Source organism: Pteropus medius, unplaced genomic scaffold (assembly GCF_902729225.1).
Source record: "Pteropus medius unplaced genomic scaffold, Ma_sr-lr_union100, whole genome shotgun sequence".
NCBI classification, from domain to species: Eukaryota; Metazoa; Chordata; class Mammalia; order Chiroptera; family Pteropodidae; genus Pteropus; species Pteropus medius.
In genome coordinates, this window is record NW_024340696.1 from 27,899,056 (window position 1) to 27,919,540 (window position 20,485).

The 20,485-nt window shown below is 37.2% G+C and overlaps 1 protein-coding gene across 1 annotated transcript in view; it reads left to right on the forward strand.

Annotated features, from left to right (window-relative positions):
- FIG4 (FIG4 phosphoinositide 5-phosphatase) overlaps window positions 1-20,485 on the forward strand; it is a 96,061-nt gene that overhangs the window by 30,936 nt on the left and 44,640 nt on the right. Inside the window, exons 9-16 of the mRNA XM_039870253.1 lie at window positions 1,166-1,328; window positions 1,723-1,820; window positions 6,222-6,355; window positions 7,599-7,715; window positions 9,487-9,532; window positions 10,211-10,359; window positions 11,387-11,553; window positions 19,542-19,680. Coding sequence (XP_039726187.1) covers window positions 1,166-1,328; window positions 1,723-1,820; window positions 6,222-6,355; window positions 7,599-7,715; window positions 9,487-9,532; window positions 10,211-10,359; window positions 11,387-11,553; window positions 19,542-19,680 — 1,013 coding nt within the window. The remainder of the gene's footprint in view (window positions 1-1,165; window positions 1,329-1,722; window positions 1,821-6,221; window positions 6,356-7,598; window positions 7,716-9,486; window positions 9,533-10,210; window positions 10,360-11,386; window positions 11,554-19,541; window positions 19,681-20,485) is intronic.

A 20,485-nucleotide genomic window follows, 5' to 3' on the forward strand; every position in this document is an offset into this window, starting at 1 on the left:
TGAAACAAAGTAGACGTTTAAAAAGTGGAATGTCTTAGTTTGGGACATTATCAAGAGAATAATTTTCCAGAATAGCTGAAAGTTGTGAGAAATATGACTAATATAAAGATGTTCTAAAGAACCAGCTATCATAGAGTTGTGCAATGCCTTAGGTAGTTTTAAAACTTCTGATGTTCTGGAGGATGGACCACTGTCATAATATATGAAAAAATGTAGTACATAGTACAGAGACTAAAATAGCAAAACACCTCCACCCACAGAATAAGTGGAGGGGAGCACTTGTCGTTGGAGATTGATCCTTGGTAAGAAGACTAAGGAGAACAAAGCCTGGGAAGCCCTTTACCCTCTTCTCTCTGCTTTAGTTGAGTTCAAGGCAGACTTCTTATTCTGTTCACCCCTAGAAAATAACAAATTCATCTATCCTGCCATCAGTCATGCAGTCTTCTTGGATGCTCTGTTTCTATTTGTGGTAGACAACTTAAGTCTTAAGCAGATGTGTGATTGAGTAAACACATTGAGACATTGGGTTTTGAGCTTGACTTTAAATATCAACATTGTTCTTAAAATTATATCAAGAATGAAAATAGTTGTAACTGGTGCTTTAAAAAAAAATCAGAATTTTGTAGCTAAATTATTTACTTTTGAATATTCAAAAGATAACCAACGGACATTTTGTTAATGCCTCTAAAATTATTCTTTGTCATATTCTTGTATGTCCTTATAAGCAAAGTTACCTCAACGGCCCCCCCGCCACCTTTTTTTTATTCTGTCCCTCAAGCATTATTTGAATCTCATTCCTATCCTTTTATTCCTTCTTGGTCTTCAAAACTAGATTTTTATATTCCACTGGTCTTCCTAACCTGCTACATAATTTCATGTAATTTTTTTCTCTTTCCATCTCTGCCATTTATATCACTCAAGCTGTTCTCTACTTATTGTATTATTAGCTATTTTTATTTTTCCTAGTCTTTTCTCTATTTTAAATTGCTCTCCTTTATTACATTTTAATTGTTTTCTTTTTCTAATGGGCACATTGAATATTGATCAACTTTTACCTCTTTTAAAACATTAAGAATAGGAATTATAATTTCATTGTATACTTGAAATGTTTTCTATTAAAAATTCTAGGACCATAAAGTGTCTTCAAATGCATCTTTCTTTTCAGGGTGATGTTGCAAATGAAGTGGAGACTGAACAAATACTCTGTGATGCTTCTGTGATGTCTTTTACTGCAGGAAGTTATTCTTCTTATGTACAAGTTAGAGGATCAGTTCCTTTATACTGGTCTCAGGACATTTCAACTATGATGCCTAAACCACCTATCACATGTACGTGGAACAATCTTTTTAATAGTAACTCTTCATTACCCACATTTAGAGATAGTGGACTGTTGTCACAGAAATATCATAAATACTTATCTTTAACTGGAAAGATAATTTGGAAGAGGTTCTTCTGTTATTTTTAGGCAATAACTGTGTTTTTTCTTTAATTTTGGCTGCTAGTAAATCATTTATATTTCACTTTAGAAATATAAGAATCATTCAGATTCAATAAATAAATGAATGAGTGTCTGATAAACTCGGGAGGAATTTGAGAAGTGAAACGATTTAGAAGATTAATTGAATTGCATTTCTTTAAACATTAAAAATCTAAAAATACTATACTTCTATCCTTGCTTTGTAATTTTCATTCTGGTATTTATTCATCTTTTTTTCTCTCTAGTGGATCAGGCAGATCCATTTGCACATGTGGCTGCTCTTCACTTTGACCAGATGCTTCAGAGGTTTGGCTCCCCCATCATCATCTTGAATTTAGTGAAGGTATAATATATCCACCTGTCTGCTTATCAAGTTCAATCACACTGAATAGCCTTTTCCTCAGCACAAAAGGCTTTGGAACACTTACTTTATGTCTTCCTAGAGGAGAGACCTGTAGACTAATCATGCTGTGATGGCTCACTCTGTTGGAGCTGTTTGAGCCACTGTCCTTTGGCTTAAGTTTCCATGTAGCCTCTTCCCTGGATACCTGGGAGAATCAATGGTATGTTTCCAAGGAAAGAAAGTGATGCAGTCTCCTGATTTCCTTGGGTGAACTAGGCAAAATTCTGCTCTGGTTTCTAAGACAGCTTGGAGAAGGAAGCATGGAAATCAAGCAACAGCAGCCTATCTGGTGTGGACATGCTGAAGTTTAGGTGTGTCTGAGTCCTCTTGAAAGAGATGGCAAGCAGGTGGTCAGTGTGTGAATTGAAAGCACAGAGGAGAAGTGTGGGCCCAGGCGCTCTTAGAAGATGTGGGCATGGATGGGATGTGCATATGGAGGATAGAGTGAGAAGAGGGAAGAGCCTCAGGTCCAGTCTTGAGGACATCCAGCTCTTGATGTCTAGTTAGAGTGGTCTGAGTCTGTAAAGGAGTCAGAGAAAAAAACAAAAGTGGGAGGAAAACCAAGTGAGTGTTATGTTATGAAAACCAGAAGAAAGCATGTTTTACGATGAAAGAAGGAAATGGTCACTAGTGGCAAAGCTGCTGATGGGTCAAGTAAGATGAAAAGGCAAAAAAACGCTCATTGGCGTTAGCAACACGGAGGGTGCTGTCTGAAGCAGACTGAGGCGTGAGGTAGAGTGAGCAAGTGATGGCAGTGAGTACGGTGCTTTTTCCCTCCCTCGGGGGAGTACCTAGTGAAAAATGAAGAGTTGGTGTTATTATCATTTTTTTTTAAGAGGTCATAATGATGTGCTTAGAAGCCTATGGGAAGGATCCACTTGAGATCCTTAGGGAGAGGTATAAAACACAGAAGAGAAAAGGGATGATCAGTGGCATCATGTACTTAAGAAAGGAGAAAATTGGAAATACCGATAGAGGAGTTATTTTATGGGAAGACAGAGAATAGGAAAGGTGCAGGTTGTGTGTGTGTGTATATGTGTGTGTGAGACACCCATATGTTCCCTTCTGATGGCTTTAACTTTTCCTTAAGGTAGGAGGAAATGTCATCTGTCCAGAGTGGAGGTTTCAGGATGTTGGAGAAGATTTAACAGCCTTCGTGTATGTGGGAGGGTAGGTTGACCAGAGACATCCAGGCAGTGCTAAGAGCTATTTTCAGGTTGGCAATCAGGATTTCCTAAATGGAACCATTCTGCTATTGCCCGGCTTTTTCTCACAGGGCTTGTGTTTGGGTACAAACACAAATGAAAGAGATAATTGGGTTCATTTAATTTTGCCATACAGGTTTGGCATATAAAAGACAGTATCAAAGGAATTTGGGATATTGGCAGTAATATAATTGAAGTGGACCATGAATTCTGAGCTGGAGAAGGAGGAGGAGTTAACAGAGAGGGCTGATGGAGAAAGAGCTGTCAGTGGATTGAGGTCCTTGTGAGGTGGGGTATTTAATATAAGCAATCTGAAAATAAAACAGGTTCTGAATAAGAAATGTATAAGAAATGTCGAAGGCAGTGTAGTTACCTGTAATGATGACTTGATCTAAGATGGGAGGGTGGGAATGATGACTTAACTAGAGTGGAAGAGGAGGTGGAGGTACTGATAGTGGTCCAGGCTGGAGGCAAAGTTTGGGGTAGAGAGGAAGACTGTGAGCCAATTGCCAGGAGAGTACATGTATAACTAAATACACAGGTTCAAAGGAGCAGTGTGTGTGTGTGTGTGTGTGTGTGTGTGTGTGTGTGTGTGTGTGTTAAAAATCAAGGAGTTTCAGAGGAGCATGGCCTGAAAGTCGCCATGGGGGAAGAGGGAAGAGAAGATGCCTTGGACAACAAGGCAGTTCTCTCTTTGTTGCTCTTCAGTTTATGTAGTTATTGTATCCTATCAGGGATTGACTTTGTAAAACAAATCATTCGGAAGTCAACTACATCATTTTCTAGACTTTCGTTCACATTAATTCAGAAGTTTTATTATCATGTCTCTCTCCCTGTCAACTCAGAATAATATAAAGCAATAGCTGGATAATCTGTAACCTCAGCCTAGTACTGAACAGTATCTATAATATATGTAATTGAAAAATTAAAGTAGGAAAACTCTAATAATGAAAACCTTCATGAGCACTTTTCTAGTAAATGTATAAAAAATAAGATATTATTAGTATATAAATAAATTCTTGCTAAAGCACAAAATTTCAAACTTTGACCTAAATTAGTGAATCTTCATCATGTTTACCAGAGTCTTCATAATGCAGTAAAAACTATGGTTAAATGGAGAGTCAGTCTATGATGTTTGAAATAATTATTAAATGTCCATATTCAAAAAATAATACCTGATACACTTGACTATAAGATGTTCTTGCATCTTATAAATAAATGTTCTACATTTATTTATTTTTTTATATTTAAAGGCCAGAGAGTGGATTTTAAAACAACTTCTTTGTTGTTCCATTGTCATAAAAATCCTACAGATTAAGTTGCTGTTTTATGGGGAAAAATTTTTGTTGTTTTTGTCATTAGTTATTTTATTCAGAGGATAAAAGATGTTTAGTCAGTTCACTCAGAAGAAGTCTTTATTAACTTGTGATTAAAGAGTCAGAGAATGTGTGTGTGTAGAATGATACCGTGGGATATTTACTCTTTAATCTGCCTCCATATGAAGTTACTAAAGTGAAATACTTTCCTTGATTTTTTTTTTTACCCTGTGTTGTGAACACCGCCCCCCGCTTCCCACACGCACACACACTACCACCACCACCATTGTGGAAATCCGAGGCACTGCTTGACAGACATTTTGCAGCCATCTTTATGCCTTCAATGCTGCTACTGGGGGATCAATAGAGAGTCAACCTGAGATCATGCATAATTGTACATTTAGGGGTTTTTAATCTGAGGGTCATGGATAACCATGAAGGGGTCTCTGAACCCTTTGAAATGATATTTACAATCACTTATATATGTGAATTTTTCATTTGATTGTTAAAGGGGTCTGTGACCCTATGGGGGTTGACTAACCAATCCACTAACACTAACCCACTATAAATAGACAGTGCATAAGGCAGATTCTTTACATAGAGATGATCAAGTTTGATTAAATTTCTCTCTATCTCATAAAATGTCAGATTTGATATAAGAATTTCAAAAAGTTTTTCTTTCTCTACTTGATATAAAGTGCTTTGAGAAAAATTCCAGGTATATAATTTAATTTTCTCAGATTTAAAAATAAGCTAAATATCTGTTCATCCTAAACTGATAAAATACTGTTTTTAATTAACTTATCTAATTCCTTCATTTGATTTATTCAGCTGTGCCTAATAGATACCCTTTTTGTTTCCATGGTGGTTATCTAATTGAATTCATGACAACTGAAAAGTAATCACCATGATTACTTTGATTGAAAACAGCATAGACCTATTTTGATGCCAGCTGTCGCACCTCGACACCATGTCAGCGACCCTATTGCTGAATTGTTTTTCTTTGTTTCTAAGTGAAGGCCTGCTCAGGATAACAATAAAAAGCTAATTTTTATCAAGACTTACCATGTGCCAGATGCTCTGATAAGAAACTGTCATGTTTTATCTCATTTAAACCTCACATGAATGTGGAGACCTAGGAAAGGTGGCCCGTAAGTGGCAGAGCCAGCATTCCAACCACAGGGCTGTACAATAATGTGTTAGCCCCTCTCGAATGAGCAGTGGTGTAATGTATAAGGAGATACAGCAGGCAAGGAGGCAGAAGGTAATGTGTAGATCCATGAACACCTCTCAACTTCAGTTTATTCATCCACAGTATAAGAGGGAGAAAGTATGTGCCTTGACTACCTCGCAGGGTGTTTTACGAGAGTCAAATTCTAAAACACGAAGGCTGCGAAAGCGCTCTCTGCAATGCCGGTTTGAGGGTTACCCTTCCCGACCCAGTTGATTTCTGTCTGGTCCTTAGCTGACTGGAGTTGGGGGTTCCCTTCTTCTGGTCCTTGGAGGTTCTCCACTGCCAGTGGGGTGTGGGACTGTGTAGGCCAGGCCTGGGTACAGTGAGCTGAGCTTCTTGGAGCTGCAGGAAGTTACTAGGAAGAGATCTGATCCCTCAAAACTTTAAAGCTCACTATCTGTTGACTTTAATTCAATGAAGTATTTATTTCTTTGCATTTATATTATCGTATGGTAGGTAGATTTCATTTTAGTATATTTAAGACTTAAGCTTTTTTGTCTTGTCTTATTTGGAAAGTAAAAATGTTAAGTCTGTTCTTCTGATTTAAAGTAATTAGAACACTGAAAATGTTTAATTTTTAATAAAGGAACGAGAGAAGAGAAAGCATGAGAGAATTCTGAGTGAAGAACTTGTCGCTGCTGTGACATACCTCAATCAGTTTTTGCCTCCTGAGCACACTATTATTTACATTCCTTGGGATATGGCTAAGTATACCAAAAGGTGAGTAGATAGTCGTATATCAGGTCGTGATATTTTCCTTTTCTTGTCATGTGAAATAGCAGCTGATCTCAATGGTAAAGTAAATGTTACTCTTTTAATTTCGTTCATGAACCTGCTGAGGGTCTGTTTTGCTGCTGGTGTATAATTTCAGTGCTTAAATGAATTGACCAAACTTTTTTTGCCCAGTATTTATACCATTTGCAAATTCTTTTTGAAGTATCTAGTCATTTAAGAACATCTCTACTCCACTACTTTCCTTAAAAGTATTTGTTTCACTTTTTTCAGTTTCATTCTATCCCTGTTTAGTCATTTTCTCTGACACCTCTCTCAGGTTATCTCACTCGTGGATGAACCTGCAGGAACTCCCTAGTGTTTATAGTAAATCCAGACTGCTTAGTGTGATGCTAAAGCCCCATCACCTGCTTTGTTCCAGAATGTAATAACTTTTTTATTCCCAGGGCCGTTCTGTTCCTGAAAAACTAAACCTCATGCTCTGCCCCCGATGTAGCAGCCAAGGTCCCGTGTGTGTGAGCCGTTGTTCCTGTTGTTCACCCACCCTCCCTTCTTTCTAGGGTATTTTCCTGCTTCTTTTACTTGTCTAGAGCTGATTCAAAACTCATCTCATCCAAGGAACTTTTTTTCAGTAACCTCGCATTGTCTCTTTACTCATATATTAGGCATCATACAAACACTAGGTTTATTTTGCCGTCTCTCTCTTTTTTTAATGTTACTGTATTGTTTTGCACTTGTACTTTTTTACTAAATCATTTTTTGTAGTTACATATACGCAAACACATGCACGTACTTCCCCAGAGTATAATAAGCCTGATTTCAGGTTGGCATCATTCATATTAATTTATTGTCCAGTGTTTTCATCCCCTGCCACCTGCACTGTGCATTGTGCTCTCAGTCATTACATTGATGTGTATTGACATGACTGACTTGACTCGAGGAGTAAAGGCTTTGGGGAAAGTTCTCGCAGGGATGTAAAGTGCCCAGATCAAGGCTTGCCAATAGTTCAGATTAAGTTACAGGTCCTTCATGTCTGTGTGCACCAAATCTTGTTGGTTATTGAGTATACATTATACTCTAGAAATTGTTACAATGTCCTATTGAGTATGGGCGCCAAAGATTTTTAAAATTAAATCCCTGAATATCATTACTGTACTTTATTTGCTTTAGACGTAAAGGTAAACATTAAAACTTGGATTCTCATTTTTCTCATTCTTCATTCTCTTCTCAGCAAGCTGTGTAATGTTCTTGATCGACTGAATGTGATCGCAGAAAGTGTGGTGAAGAAGACAGGTTTCTTTGTAAACCGCCCTGATTCTTACTGCAGCATTTTGCGGCCAGATGAAAAGTATGTATGGTGTTTAAAAACTTAAAATAAATCAAGAGCTTTGCTCTTCAGATAAAAGTATTCTAAATATGAGCAGTTTGTACTTAGTTGGAAGGTGGATAAATTTATTCCTTTGGGGAGACAAGACAGGCCGCTCATGCCACTGCAGAGAACGTTCACTGTGGGCATGGGATTTTCTCGGTACTTGTAAACCTTGACACGGAAGCCATGGAGCCTTTCTCTCCTGCTTCATGGGATAAACATTATGTAAAATATTTCTGTAAAGTAAAAATTTCCTCAATGAATTCTACATTTCGGTTAAATAAGAGCAGAAAAATGTTTTCCTTCTAGACTAAATTCTAACATTTTTATAAAACTAATATTTATCATTGTGTTATAGTCATTTGCTCACAAATTTTCGTGACTACTTTGTGAGCTTCTTCAGATCAAAGTTCCGTGTTTGTTTGTTTGTTTAAGGAACCAATATTATATATTTATAGCATTTTAATTTTTCATTTAACAAAGTTAGCTATAGTGTTTAAAAAAAAAAAAAAACCCAAAGCAAAAAACAACCAACGATTAGTGTGTATGTCTTTAGAAGTAATCCTGTGGTTTCAGTTTGAATTTAGGGCCCCTGTGACAGGGTCCCCAAGAATACGCCTAGACTCAGTGATTCACTAGAACCCAAAGAACTCTGCATATTGTACTCATAGCTGTGATTTATTATGGTCGAAGGAGACACAGCAGAATCAGCAAAGGGAAAAGGCACACAGAGACAAAGTCCAGAAGAAATCAGGCACAAGCTCCCAGAGTCCTCTCCTAGTAGAGTCACACAGAACACACTAATTCCCCCAGCAGCTTGTTGTGACAGTGAATATGAAACGTTGCCAACCAGGGGAGATTATCAGAGACTCAGTGCCAGGGTTTTTATTGGAAGCTGATTGCATAGGCAGTCTCTGCCTGATGTACCAAAATTCCAGACTCCCAAAGGGAAAGAGGCTATTCAGCAAAACTATATTGTTTCTACAAACAGTTTAGACACAGTGAGCCAGTCTTGTCTATTGTGGGTATGATGGGAACCCACGTTCCCAGATGCCTTTCTGAGGAAAGCAGTCAGGCCTGCTATGTTAACTCTTTTCTGCATTGAACCTTCTTTTAAATAATTAAAGTAAAATATCGATGTCATTATATAGTACTTAGAACATATCCCCTTGCAGTCATTAGCACATGGAGAACATAAATAGGAACATAATAAGGAAGTCTGCATAAACAAACAAAGGACACAACGAGAAATGGAATAAAATACTAATATTGCTAACAAAACAAAAACAAACCAAAAAAATAACCAAAGGGATGTAATAAAGCTCCATGAAGGAAAGCTGGAGGAGGTAGAGAATCCTACTGTTGAGGGGAGAAGGCTAAGGCTTGAAAGATTTTATTACAAAGATGCCCTGCAATTGTTATTCATATCTGTAGAAACCAAACAATAAATGGGCTTAAGTAAAGCGAGAGAGATTTTGGTTGAACATGGGTGACAAAGTGCCAGGGCGCACAGGGCCAAGTTCAGATGCTGCTTTCCTGGGGTGTCTTTGAGGAGAGCGTGGATAGCACCTCATCTCGGTTATTTCCATATTCACTTACCAGAAAGAAGGAAAGTAAGTAAGCAGAACCAGCTGATTATTTAGATTTATTCAGCTTTATTACTTTATTGGATTCTTAATAAAGATTTAGTACCAAAAATGAATGTAGATTATGCTATTACTTTTTTTTTTTTAAACGTATTTTTAAACAGGTGGAATGAACTCGGAGGATATTTGATTCCCACTGGTCGCCTGCAGGTATAGATGACATTATATTAATAATGAGTAGAATCTGTATCCATAATGTGTGGTGTTTTCTGAAAGCAATCATGTAGAGACATACTGCTTATTTAATGCAAAATTATTAATCATTTGAGAATAATTTTTAAAAGCCTTACGCTAGTGTTTAAACTCCTACAAAAGATGTACAGCTTAAATAATAATGGCTCATGGATTTTTTCTATATATTATAAATTTTATTATTGGAAATAGACACATAAACAAAAATGTGAAAAGAAGTTTGAATGACTTTGAAAAATGAGCCAAATACAATCACTATATATACTGTTTATGCTTTAAGAGTGATTTAGCCTCAACCACTGAGTATTTGGTTTGTGCAGTAAAGGAGATATATCAGAAAAAAAAGCATATGTTTTACTAATTGGTACATGTAGAAAATGTTAGCTACGTGTTTTACCTTGTTAAACTAAAGAAGAAAATTCAAATGTAGACTAGAAGGTATAATGACACTATTGCAGCAATGTTAAATGAGCAGCAAATATGACCTTTCAAAATTTAAGAAATGTTTATCATTATTTGTTTAAGAATAATACCCTGCCCACAGCTTTTCTTTTTCTTCTTAAAGAAATCTAAGTAGGATGGAAGTCATTTTGGTGATTGAATAATGATTAAGAGTCTTACGGTATTTCCTTTTAGACTGGTGTTCTTCGAACCAACTGTGTGGACTGTTTAGATCGCACCAACACAGCGCAGTTTATGGTGGGAAAATGTGCTCTGGCTTATCAACTCTATTCCTTGGGATTAATTGATAAACCTAATTTGCAGTTTGATACAGATGCAGTGAGGTAAGCCTTATTTTCTGCCTTTTAAATGCTAGTTGAAGAAAACTGGACTTTGGGTGGTAAACACACAATAGAATATACAGATGTCAAATTATAATGTACACCTGAAAATTAATCAGCAAACCTGATTAATAATAAGGACTTTTATGAAGTCGTTTCTTCTTTTAGTTTCTCAAAAATTACATTGCTAATTATTCAAGTTAATTCGGTAATAAATATTTCTATTAAAGACTTGGATGCTGTTGCTATGGTTTTTGTTTGTGTGTGTTTTAATTATCAATAAACACTGTTATTTAGATAAATCCAAAGTGTTTTAAATAATTTTGAACTACTGAGTTTTTTAGAAAACAAGTCCAGACTACATTAGAAAAGAAAAAGTAATGTGCCCTCATACATTTTGAATTAGAAATAGAAGACATAGAAAAGATCGATTGATTCTTCATTAAAGATCGTTTTCTTCACTGTCCCTTGGTTCCATGACATTGGGTGAAGTACTGTTTCTTGAACATACAGCGATAGCTGTTATTGGTCATCTGAGATAGTCATAAAGGCTCTGTCAAGGAAAGTGGCCAGATCCACAGATAGCACTGCACTGGAAGTCTTTAACAGTCACTTAAATAAACAAGTTTCAAATGTGTATTTCCAGGAAAGAATTTGGTTTGTCTGTGATCAGAACATGTCTGTCTTTCAAAAGGCAAATCAAAGAGAACAGAAAATTCTGTCATGGGAGGTAAATTGATCTGGCTGCAGAAAGTTAGGCATATTCTAATAAGGTTAGAATCAGCGTGGTCTGGCTTTGGTGGGTTATCTTTTTGGTGCCTCTGCTGCTTTTTTAGTGCTTTCTGTGATTTTGTTACTCATTAGACTATTACTATAAAATATATTTTGCATTCACACTTTAAGAAGTTAACAAGTCTACTTGAAAGGACAGGTTCAGAGAATTCATAGTTGTTTTGAGTTTGTGGCTAAGTGAATAATGTGTGTAATACTTTTTCTAAAATTCTTTAACATTTGTGTTTCTTTTACTTAGGTTATTTGAGGAACTCTATGAAGATCATGGGGATACCTTATCCCTTCAGTACGGTGGTTCTCAACTTGTTCATCGTGTAAAAACCTACAGAAAGATAGCGCCGTGGACCCAGCACTCAAAAGACATCATGCAGACCCTGTCTAGATATTACAGCAATGCTTTCTCAGGTAATTCTGCAGTATCAGGCTTTTCTAAGATTTATTCTAAAATGCATTTTTCTTCTTCTGCATGTACTTTTTTTTTTTTTTTTTAGCTATCTGGATAAGTAAAATTCAAAATTGAATATTTTAGAAGTTTAAATAAAATAGTCTTTCACTTAGAAAGTGCTTAATAAACATTTCTTCAATAAGTGAATCAACTGTATTTTAAATAGGGAACTTTTGCATTTTGGCACTCATAATTGAAAATTTTACATAATACAAAGTACTTTGATTCCTTGGCTTCTGTCTCCTTCTACATTTCTGCTTGCAATACATAGAGAGAAATGTTCGAAGGTGTTGAATTATTATTTTTAAAATAGATTCACAGTCTTGACAATTGTCCAAGAATGTAAATATGACTGATTTTTTAAAATGTCAGGTAGACATGAATGGCAACATAACACTAATTATTTTTTTATTTTATAACTTGTGAATACTAAAAGTAACAGGTTAAAATGGCACTTTTCCTTTCTCCATTCTGATGGAATTTCCAACACAATAGATATCATAAACCAAAGTGATTATGAGACAGATCCCTTGCATAGAATTTACAAAGAAAGTGCTCAGTGACTGATCCCATGAATATTAGCCTCTTGAACCAGAGCAAGGATAAAAACGTTTACAGAACGTGGAGAAGAAAAATTGGTAAAGAGATTCTTCGGCGTGAACTGTTGCCATACTGTGACTGTCACCACCTCTGTTCTTTCACCTCAGGCCTAGAGAGAGAAGGCTTCAATAAGACTCTGGTAAAGCTTGATATACTGTCCTATTGTGGGAGGGATCCCATGGAACTATTGGCTTTGGACCCCTGTGTAGCAAAGCTGAAGCGGAGAGATGGGCGAAGGAGGGGGCTGCCATGTTTGGAATGGCCTACCCTCCTAGAGTTGATTGGTCATAGGATCCTTGAGTGTTTACTGGTGACCAGATGTAGGCCTCACAGCGGGGAGGGTGCTGGCATGGGGTTGGCCTGAGTCCAGGCCAGAGGGATGCTAACAGCAAGAACCAGGAGGAAGTGATCACTGGATTCCTAAGGAGGAGTTGCAGGAAACTGACTGATATGAAAGGATGCATGTGCTCACTCTAAGGGAACGGCAAGAGGGTCCCCAGTGAGGGGGACCCCTGAAGCGGGCATGAAAGCATGCACAAAAGAGTCATCTTTCAACATTTTCCATACCCAGAGAGAATGCAAAGTTAATTTGCTATCCTACTGTTTGTGTTAACTTTCTATGCTGTGTAACAAATTACTAAAAACTTAGAAGCTTAAAACAACATGCATTTATTATTTCACGATTTCTGTGGATCAGAAGTCCAGGCACAGCTTAACTGGGCTCTCTGCATAGAGTGTCACAAAGCTGCAGTCAAGATGTCAACCAGGATGTGGTCTCATCTGGAGGTATGACTAGAGATCAGGAGTCACTTTCCCACTCATGTGTTGGTTGGAATTCAATTCCTTGCAGTTCCTTGTGCTATAGGACTCCAGGCAGCTTGCCCTTCACAGCCAGTAAGGGAAAGAGTCTCTAGAATGAGTCTGCTAGTGAGACAGTCTTATATAACATGATGTAATCTTGGGAGTGACATCCCATCCCTTTGCCATATCCCATTGCTCACAAGCAAATCATAGATCCCACCCACACACAAGGGAAACCTGTACAGTTTTCTAGGGTGCTGTAACAAACTAGCACAAACTGGGTGACTTAAAACAATAGCAATTTATTATCTCTCAGTTCTGGAGGCTAGAAGTCCAAAATCAAGTTGTTAGCCAGGCTCCTTCTGAAACTGTTAGGGGAAAATCCTTACTTCTTTCTAGCTTCTGGTAGTTTGCCAGCAATCCTTGTTGTTCTTTGGCTTGTAGCTCTCTGCCTTCATTGTCACATGCCCTTCTTTCATGTATCTATTAAATTTCCCTCTTGTAAGGACACCAGTCGTATCACATTAGGGCCCACCCTAATTCAGTATGACCTCATCTTAACTTGATGTCTGCAAAGACCCTATTTCCAAAGAAGGTCACGTTCATGGGTTTTGGGGGTTAGGACCTCAATATACCTTTTTGGGGAGACACAGCTCACTCCAGAGCAGAAATGTACATGTTACTTTTTCATGACCATCTTCTGTGTTTTAAAAGTACTTGCTTTTTAAATCAAGTACAGCTACACATTCATTCTCTCTGTCGTCTGGTCTTATTAAATTACTTGGTTCTTAACTATCGATAACTGTGATGTGAAGACCGGAAGGTAGAGATTATGGAGGCCACTTAGAGTCCTCCACATCGCTAAGACCTTCCGTGTTCACACTCTGCGGAGGTGTCGGAAACTGGTTGGCAGCCTTCTGATGTGGGAAGGAAGTGCATAGCAGACCGAGAGGTTCTGTGTGGGCCGGCCCTGCCTACAGTGAGTGACATCTGCCATTCACTCCATCCCCGTCCGTTATTACTACTCTCCAGGCACACTGATCTTCTCACAGTTTCCTGAATAAGTTAAGCTTCTTCTGCCACAGGCACCTTAATCCCATGCTGTTCTACCCACTGGAACACGTGACTGCAAGCTTCTCCTAGTTAATTCCTAGCCAGCCTTTAGAGCTCACTATACTTTCACTTTCTCGAGGAAGTTCCTCCAGTTTTTGTTATAGTAGAATTCTATACTTTTCCTTTGTAGCACTTGGCATAGTTAGAGTTAAATCATTAAATATGCAATGAATTGTGTTGCCTATCTCCCCCACCCCCCACCACGAGACCAGAGAGCTCCCCGTACAGCTTGTTCACATACGGTGTCCCCAGTGCTTTGCTCGTGGCAGAGTAAATACATGTGGAATGAATTAATAAATGCACGAGTTAATTTATTGCCTAGGTCCTACTCAATTCTCCCTTTTCCCCGAATTAAATAATTGATAGGACTAAGTATGGTAGCCTAATAACATGTAGCCTATCAATGATGCGATTAGGCTGCTCAAATCATTTTTTTTTTAGTTTACTGAGAATTATACCCATTGTACTAGTCTGCGTAAGTTCAATGTAAGAGTCCACTGTAGACTTTAAGAGTATTTATATATTCCTCTTTATGCATGAATCCTTGAACTGAGTTTAGGAGCTTAAAAATCAAAGTATTTTACTTTGAGCAAAACTTAAAGCGTTAGGACAATAGAATTTAGAAATTCTGGCCAGTTACATGAGTTTAAATTCTAGATTTCTAAGCGAAAGTATTAAAATATTCCCATTATCCTTTATTATGCCTACTGCTCTGGTTAATATTAAGATAATAATATTATTGATGTATACCAGTTGGCTATAATGCATGTTGGAAGTTATTGATGATTATCAATAGCAAAAATCAAAATTACAAATGATTTCACTTGTTTTTACAAATTAAGAGTGGTTTTGAGATTATCTCTTTAAAGACATTCTCACTGGCTACGCTTTGTTGTCATACTAGTTTCCTAAGACTTCTGCCACAAAATACCACAAGCCTGGTGGCTTCAAACAGCAAGAATGTATTGTTTCACAGTTCTGGAGGCTTGAAATCAGAAATCAAGGTGTTGGCAGGGCTGTGCTCCCTCCGCAGGCTCCAGGGGAGGGTCCTTACTTGCCTCTCAGCTTCTGGTGGTTTCTGGTGATCCTTCTTTGCAACTGCAGCGCTTTAATTTCTACCTCTGGCATCACATGACATTCTCCCCTTGTGTCTATGTCTTCATGGTGTTTTCCCTGTCTTTCCCTTTTAACAAGGACACCAGTCAAACTGGATTATGGGCCCACCCTAATCTAGTGTTACTGCATCTTAACTTGATTATATCTGCAATGACCTAATTTCCAAATAAGGTCATAGTCACAGATTCCGGGGCTTAAGACTTCAACGTATTTTTTGAGGGGACACAATTCAACCTGTAATAGTTGTGTAAGTCATGTGCCAGCAGATGCATATCCCTCGGGGTGTGTGTTACCATGAAAAAGATTTAAAACTGTCCGGATGGAAAGGGGCATCCACTCTTCTGCCCTCCCGCCATCGTTGTCCCTGTAACGGTCATCGTTATTTATACTTAAGGACCAAGTAATTTAATAAGACCAGATGATAGAGAGAATGAATGTGTAGCTGTACTTGATTTAAAAAGCAAGTACTATTAAAACACAGAAGATGTTCATGAAAAAGTAACATGCACATAATGGAAAGGCAAAGCAAAATTATGCACAAATGAAAGAGGAACTACTATGACAGGAATTATTTTATGAATAATGTGGCTAAAATAGACTTTATTTTGAGAAGCATGGTATCATTGGGGTGTACAACTTATTTTTAAATTACAGTATTATATAACAAAAGTGTATTTATAGAACCATTTTCTTTAAAGCACTCAGGATAACTGTAAAACTTAGTCTCATATTATGCCTATAGGTAAGTGGGACGATACTTGATTTTAGGTTGTCAGGAATTTTATTGTTGGTTTGTATAGAAAGAGTGATGCCATGTGAGCAACCCACTGACTGTCTTTCAGGCTTAAAGCTTCTTAAAGCTTCACATATTAGCATGCTCTGGGTCTGTCTTTAAGAAGCATGTTTTGGTTTCTACTGTAACTGGTTACATAGTCAGTTGGAGGATGCCAACAAGGAAAAAAGAAGTATCTAGATACTCACTTCGGATGTTAAGAAGAACTTTGTAATTATAATTGCCTTAAGAACCTTGTTGCGCTGTAATTTTTTTTTTTTACATCTATATTTTGGTAAGCCTGAATTTTTTTGGAGAAGCTCATTGAATTTAAATCCTATTATAAAAAAGAAAAAAAAAGATAGAATATCTCTACCAGATAATAATAGATCTGCTGTATGTGTGCATACAAACATACATATATACACACCTACGGTTTCAATATAGTGAGTGTGCGTGTATGCATACATGGAGGGGAATCATACCCTCCTCAGAGAGTTATACAAAAGAAAAAGAAAAAGCTCACAGGGTAAAGACCTTAAAGCTCACCATGCACAGAAAACAGACAGTAATTACAGAAAATTGTCAAGATGGCATACCCAGCATTATGATTGTTCTATAAGATAGAGGAACAGTTTCTTTTTCCATTCTGTTCACCATTGAAAGAGGGACATGTAAGGAGCATGCTGAGCATTTTAGTTTATCAAGAGTATGGAGATAGCCTTCGAAGGTCATCCTTCTAGTAGCAGGTTTAGAGTGAGTAAGTTGTTTCACTATAGCAGAAAGAAGACAATTGGAAAAACGTTTTGCTTTAATGATGTTTTAAATAACACTAATAACTGGTTAAGCATGCACCTCTTCTGCAATTAAATGTGGCAAGAGAAAAAGTTGTAACTTATTACTTTCAGTTTAAACTGACTGAAGTTCTCCAAAGGACTCTCAGAACAGCCCTACAGTCCTATTACATTCTCCCACTCTCCAAAATGACCATTTTGTACCTGTCCTCTCTCCCTAAACCTACAGCACTCCAGTCTCAGCTGATGACCTTGCTTCACACTTTGCTGAGAAAATAAATCATTGAGGTGAACTCCCTTTTGTCTTATAACCAAATGCAGAGCCTGTCTTCATGTGCACCCATAGTTTCTATCTTATTTTGTATGACAGTGGTCGGAGTGGCCCTGCCCCATCTTAGGCCAACCCTCCATTGTGCTCATACTCCCATCCCTGTAATTATATGCTCGTTGGTGTACATCATCAGTTTCCCCCTACTTCCTCTTTTCCATTAGCATAACAGCACACCTTAGTGTTTTCCATCTAGGCTTTCTTTCTATCCTTAGTCCCACATCCTATTTCTCTGCATAAGCAAAACCCCTGAATGAGTTATCCACATGTCTGCATCCTCTCTTATATCCTGTTCTCTCCATCTGCTTCACTGGGTATCTGCCCTGTCATGCCACTGAAACTGTGCTTGCCAAGATCACCAACAGTCTCTCCACATTGCCAAATCTCAGTGGTCACTTTTCTGTCTTTATCTTAGCCTTTCAACAGCTTTTATCACAGTCAAATAGTGTTTCTTTCTGTTACTGATTTCAGAGGCCACTTTATCACAAACTTAATGTAATATTAGAATAACTAATATTCAACTTCCAAAATAAAGTTTTTGGCAGATTAAAAAGAATTGTTGTAGTCAAGTCTGATCTATTTAAATACCATGCATAGTAAAACTGGTTAGCATTTAGCTGTTTGAATGGAGTTTGGTACATATTCTTTTTTCCTTTGAAGCATGAGTTCAAAAATAAGCAATTATTTCATCCTACAAAGAACTTACCTATTTTAAGCCCTTGTCTATATCCAAAGTACTACTGTCTTCCTGGGGGTGATTTTCTTATTTGTAGTCAAAAGGAGCGAGGAAAAGATCTTCAAGCTCATTAGGCCTTATAGTCCAAGCTTATAAGTGACCATAAGCTCCGTAGATATATTTTAAGTTATAACAACAACAGTACATTCAAGAAGTCTTCATTATGATCCTTTGAAGGAATATTCTTTATTTGGTTATGTTTCTCATATCCTACATTTTATCATACGTGTTAAAATTAAAGGAAGCCACTATTAGGTTTAAAGGATGAAAGAAACTCCTTGAAAACATGGCTAAAAAGTGAAAAGCTTCTCTAGATACTATTAAGATATTTTGAGGTACTGTGTAGATGAATTAGTAAGTGCCATTATAGCTATTCAACAAGCATAAAGAGTATAATTACTATAAAAACAGTATGTTTACTGCTTATATTTACTGCTTAATAATGTCTGTATCATTTAATACTTGATATTTTCTCTCAACAAATGACAAAAAAACAAATGGCCCCCAAATATATTCAGCATAAAACACATGTATATGTTAGTTTTAGCCTAAAAGTGCTGTTTTAATGGAATGCTTTTCGTCAGAATATTAACACCTCGAATACATGTTTGATGTACCATATTTCATTTATTGCTTTTGCTGAAATGACCAAATAGCCCAATGAGAACAAGGTTACTAATTTAAGATATATCTGTGTTCACAATGGCTTTTGGAAGAAAATTGATTTTATGATGTTATCTTATTTCAAAAAGCAGTCATTTCTACTGTGCTGTCTTTTGAGTTCTATGTTCATTTTCAGAAAGAGCTTATTATTTATATTGTGGATGTCTGTCCCAAACTTGAATACATAGGGCTCTGAGACAAGAATGGAAAGAAGGAAGTGGGGGAACAGAATGAAGGATGCTGGGGAGGAGCCAGTGCAGAATGGGAAAGGTGGTTTATGAGACCACTGCAGTGCTTATTATCATTTTTACCAAAATTTAATTAGGGGAGGAAGAGGAAATACAATATATATATAGTCAGTAACTATTTTGGAGTGTTTGATTGGTTAGAATGAGGCTGTTATCTGTGTGCCCACTCTACCTTCATTATCAAACACAAAAGAGAATGGGACATGTCCACAGCTATGGGGGTACGGGGGATAGAACATGTTGTAAACATATTCTCCGCTAAAGAAATGGAGAATATTTTTTCAAGGATTAAAATGGAAACCATGCAAGCCAACTTGTTCAAGGTCGTGCAACAGAATATGGGTAGGAATTGGGTTATTTTGTCTCTAATGTCTCTTTTTGTCTTTTGCAATAAACTGGAGATAGATGTATATGTTTCAAGAAAACTAACACATGGCGAGAATGTTTTCATTCTAAAAATAAAATCACTAGGGTTTTATGGCAGTTCTTAAAGATTTTTAAGAGCCTCTCAGAATTCAAGAAGCAGTTTATATGCACTGTCCTCTGTATTATGAGAGGTATGGAGTGAAAAGGAAACTTTTTGGAGGCAAATTTTAAATTCTCAAAATCTTGGTGACTGTTTTAGATTTGTGTGTATGACTTTTGAAGTATAAATACTGTTATTTTCAAAGGTATATTCTATGAAATCATAGTTGTACTCATCTTCCTGAGAAAACATTCTTCTGACTTGTATATATCAGTAATGGATTTCCTGAAATATATACTTTTGCTTTTTAGATGCTGATAGACAAGATGCCATTAATCTCTTCTTGGGAGTCTTCCATCCCACTGAAGGGAAACCTCATCTCTGGGAACTCCCAACAGATTTTTATTTGCATCATAAAAACACCATGAGACTTTTACCAACAAGAAGAAGGTATTTTTCTTCCTAGTCTACTATGTAAAATCAGATTCGATGTTATTTTGAAAATGAGATACTTTGTTTTTGGAGAGATAATCACATACGCTAAAAAGTAATCAGTCTTCCGACAAGTTTGCCCTGAGGAATTTAGAATTGCTGATGCTCTGATAGTAGGTTTGGGAAATTGTTGTTAACAATTGGTGTTTTGCATTTTCCATAAATGTTTCAGAGCTTCATCATTGAATGTAAGTTATAGCTCCACTAAAGCAAACCATTAACATCGTTTGCGAGTGCTTCCTACAAATGCGGAGCTCTAAAGAACGCTAACGTTTGAGGGACCAGTCTTTGGTTTTTCAGGTGTGGTGTCTCAGCTGCATCACTTTGGAATCCCAGTGTTCTTTCCTCCAGGAAGCACAACCAGCTCTTGGTGACACTAGTAAAGACGGAACCAGAGCAGTGGCTTCAGGAGCAGACGCCCCTATCACTCAAGTTGGGCTTGAGTTACATAGCCAAGGCAGGCAGTGCTGGAGCTTTTTTGTAGGGGTAAAAGTAAGCTGGTTACATCCCCATTTTCTTAAAAAAAAAAAAAGAAAAGAAAAGAAAAAGGAAAGAAACTGAGGTGTGGAGAGAATGTGTCTTGACCGAGATTATTCAGCTAGTTAGCTGACTGAGCAAGAATCAGCTACAAACCTGCTACTGAAAATAAAGTTTTATCGAAGTAGACAGTCTGGCTTTCTCTGTTGATTTGGTTTCCTGTTTTTGCTTTTTTCCCAGAGTGTCAAGAATTCCAAAACTTGGTTAATGGTATCAACAATTGGTA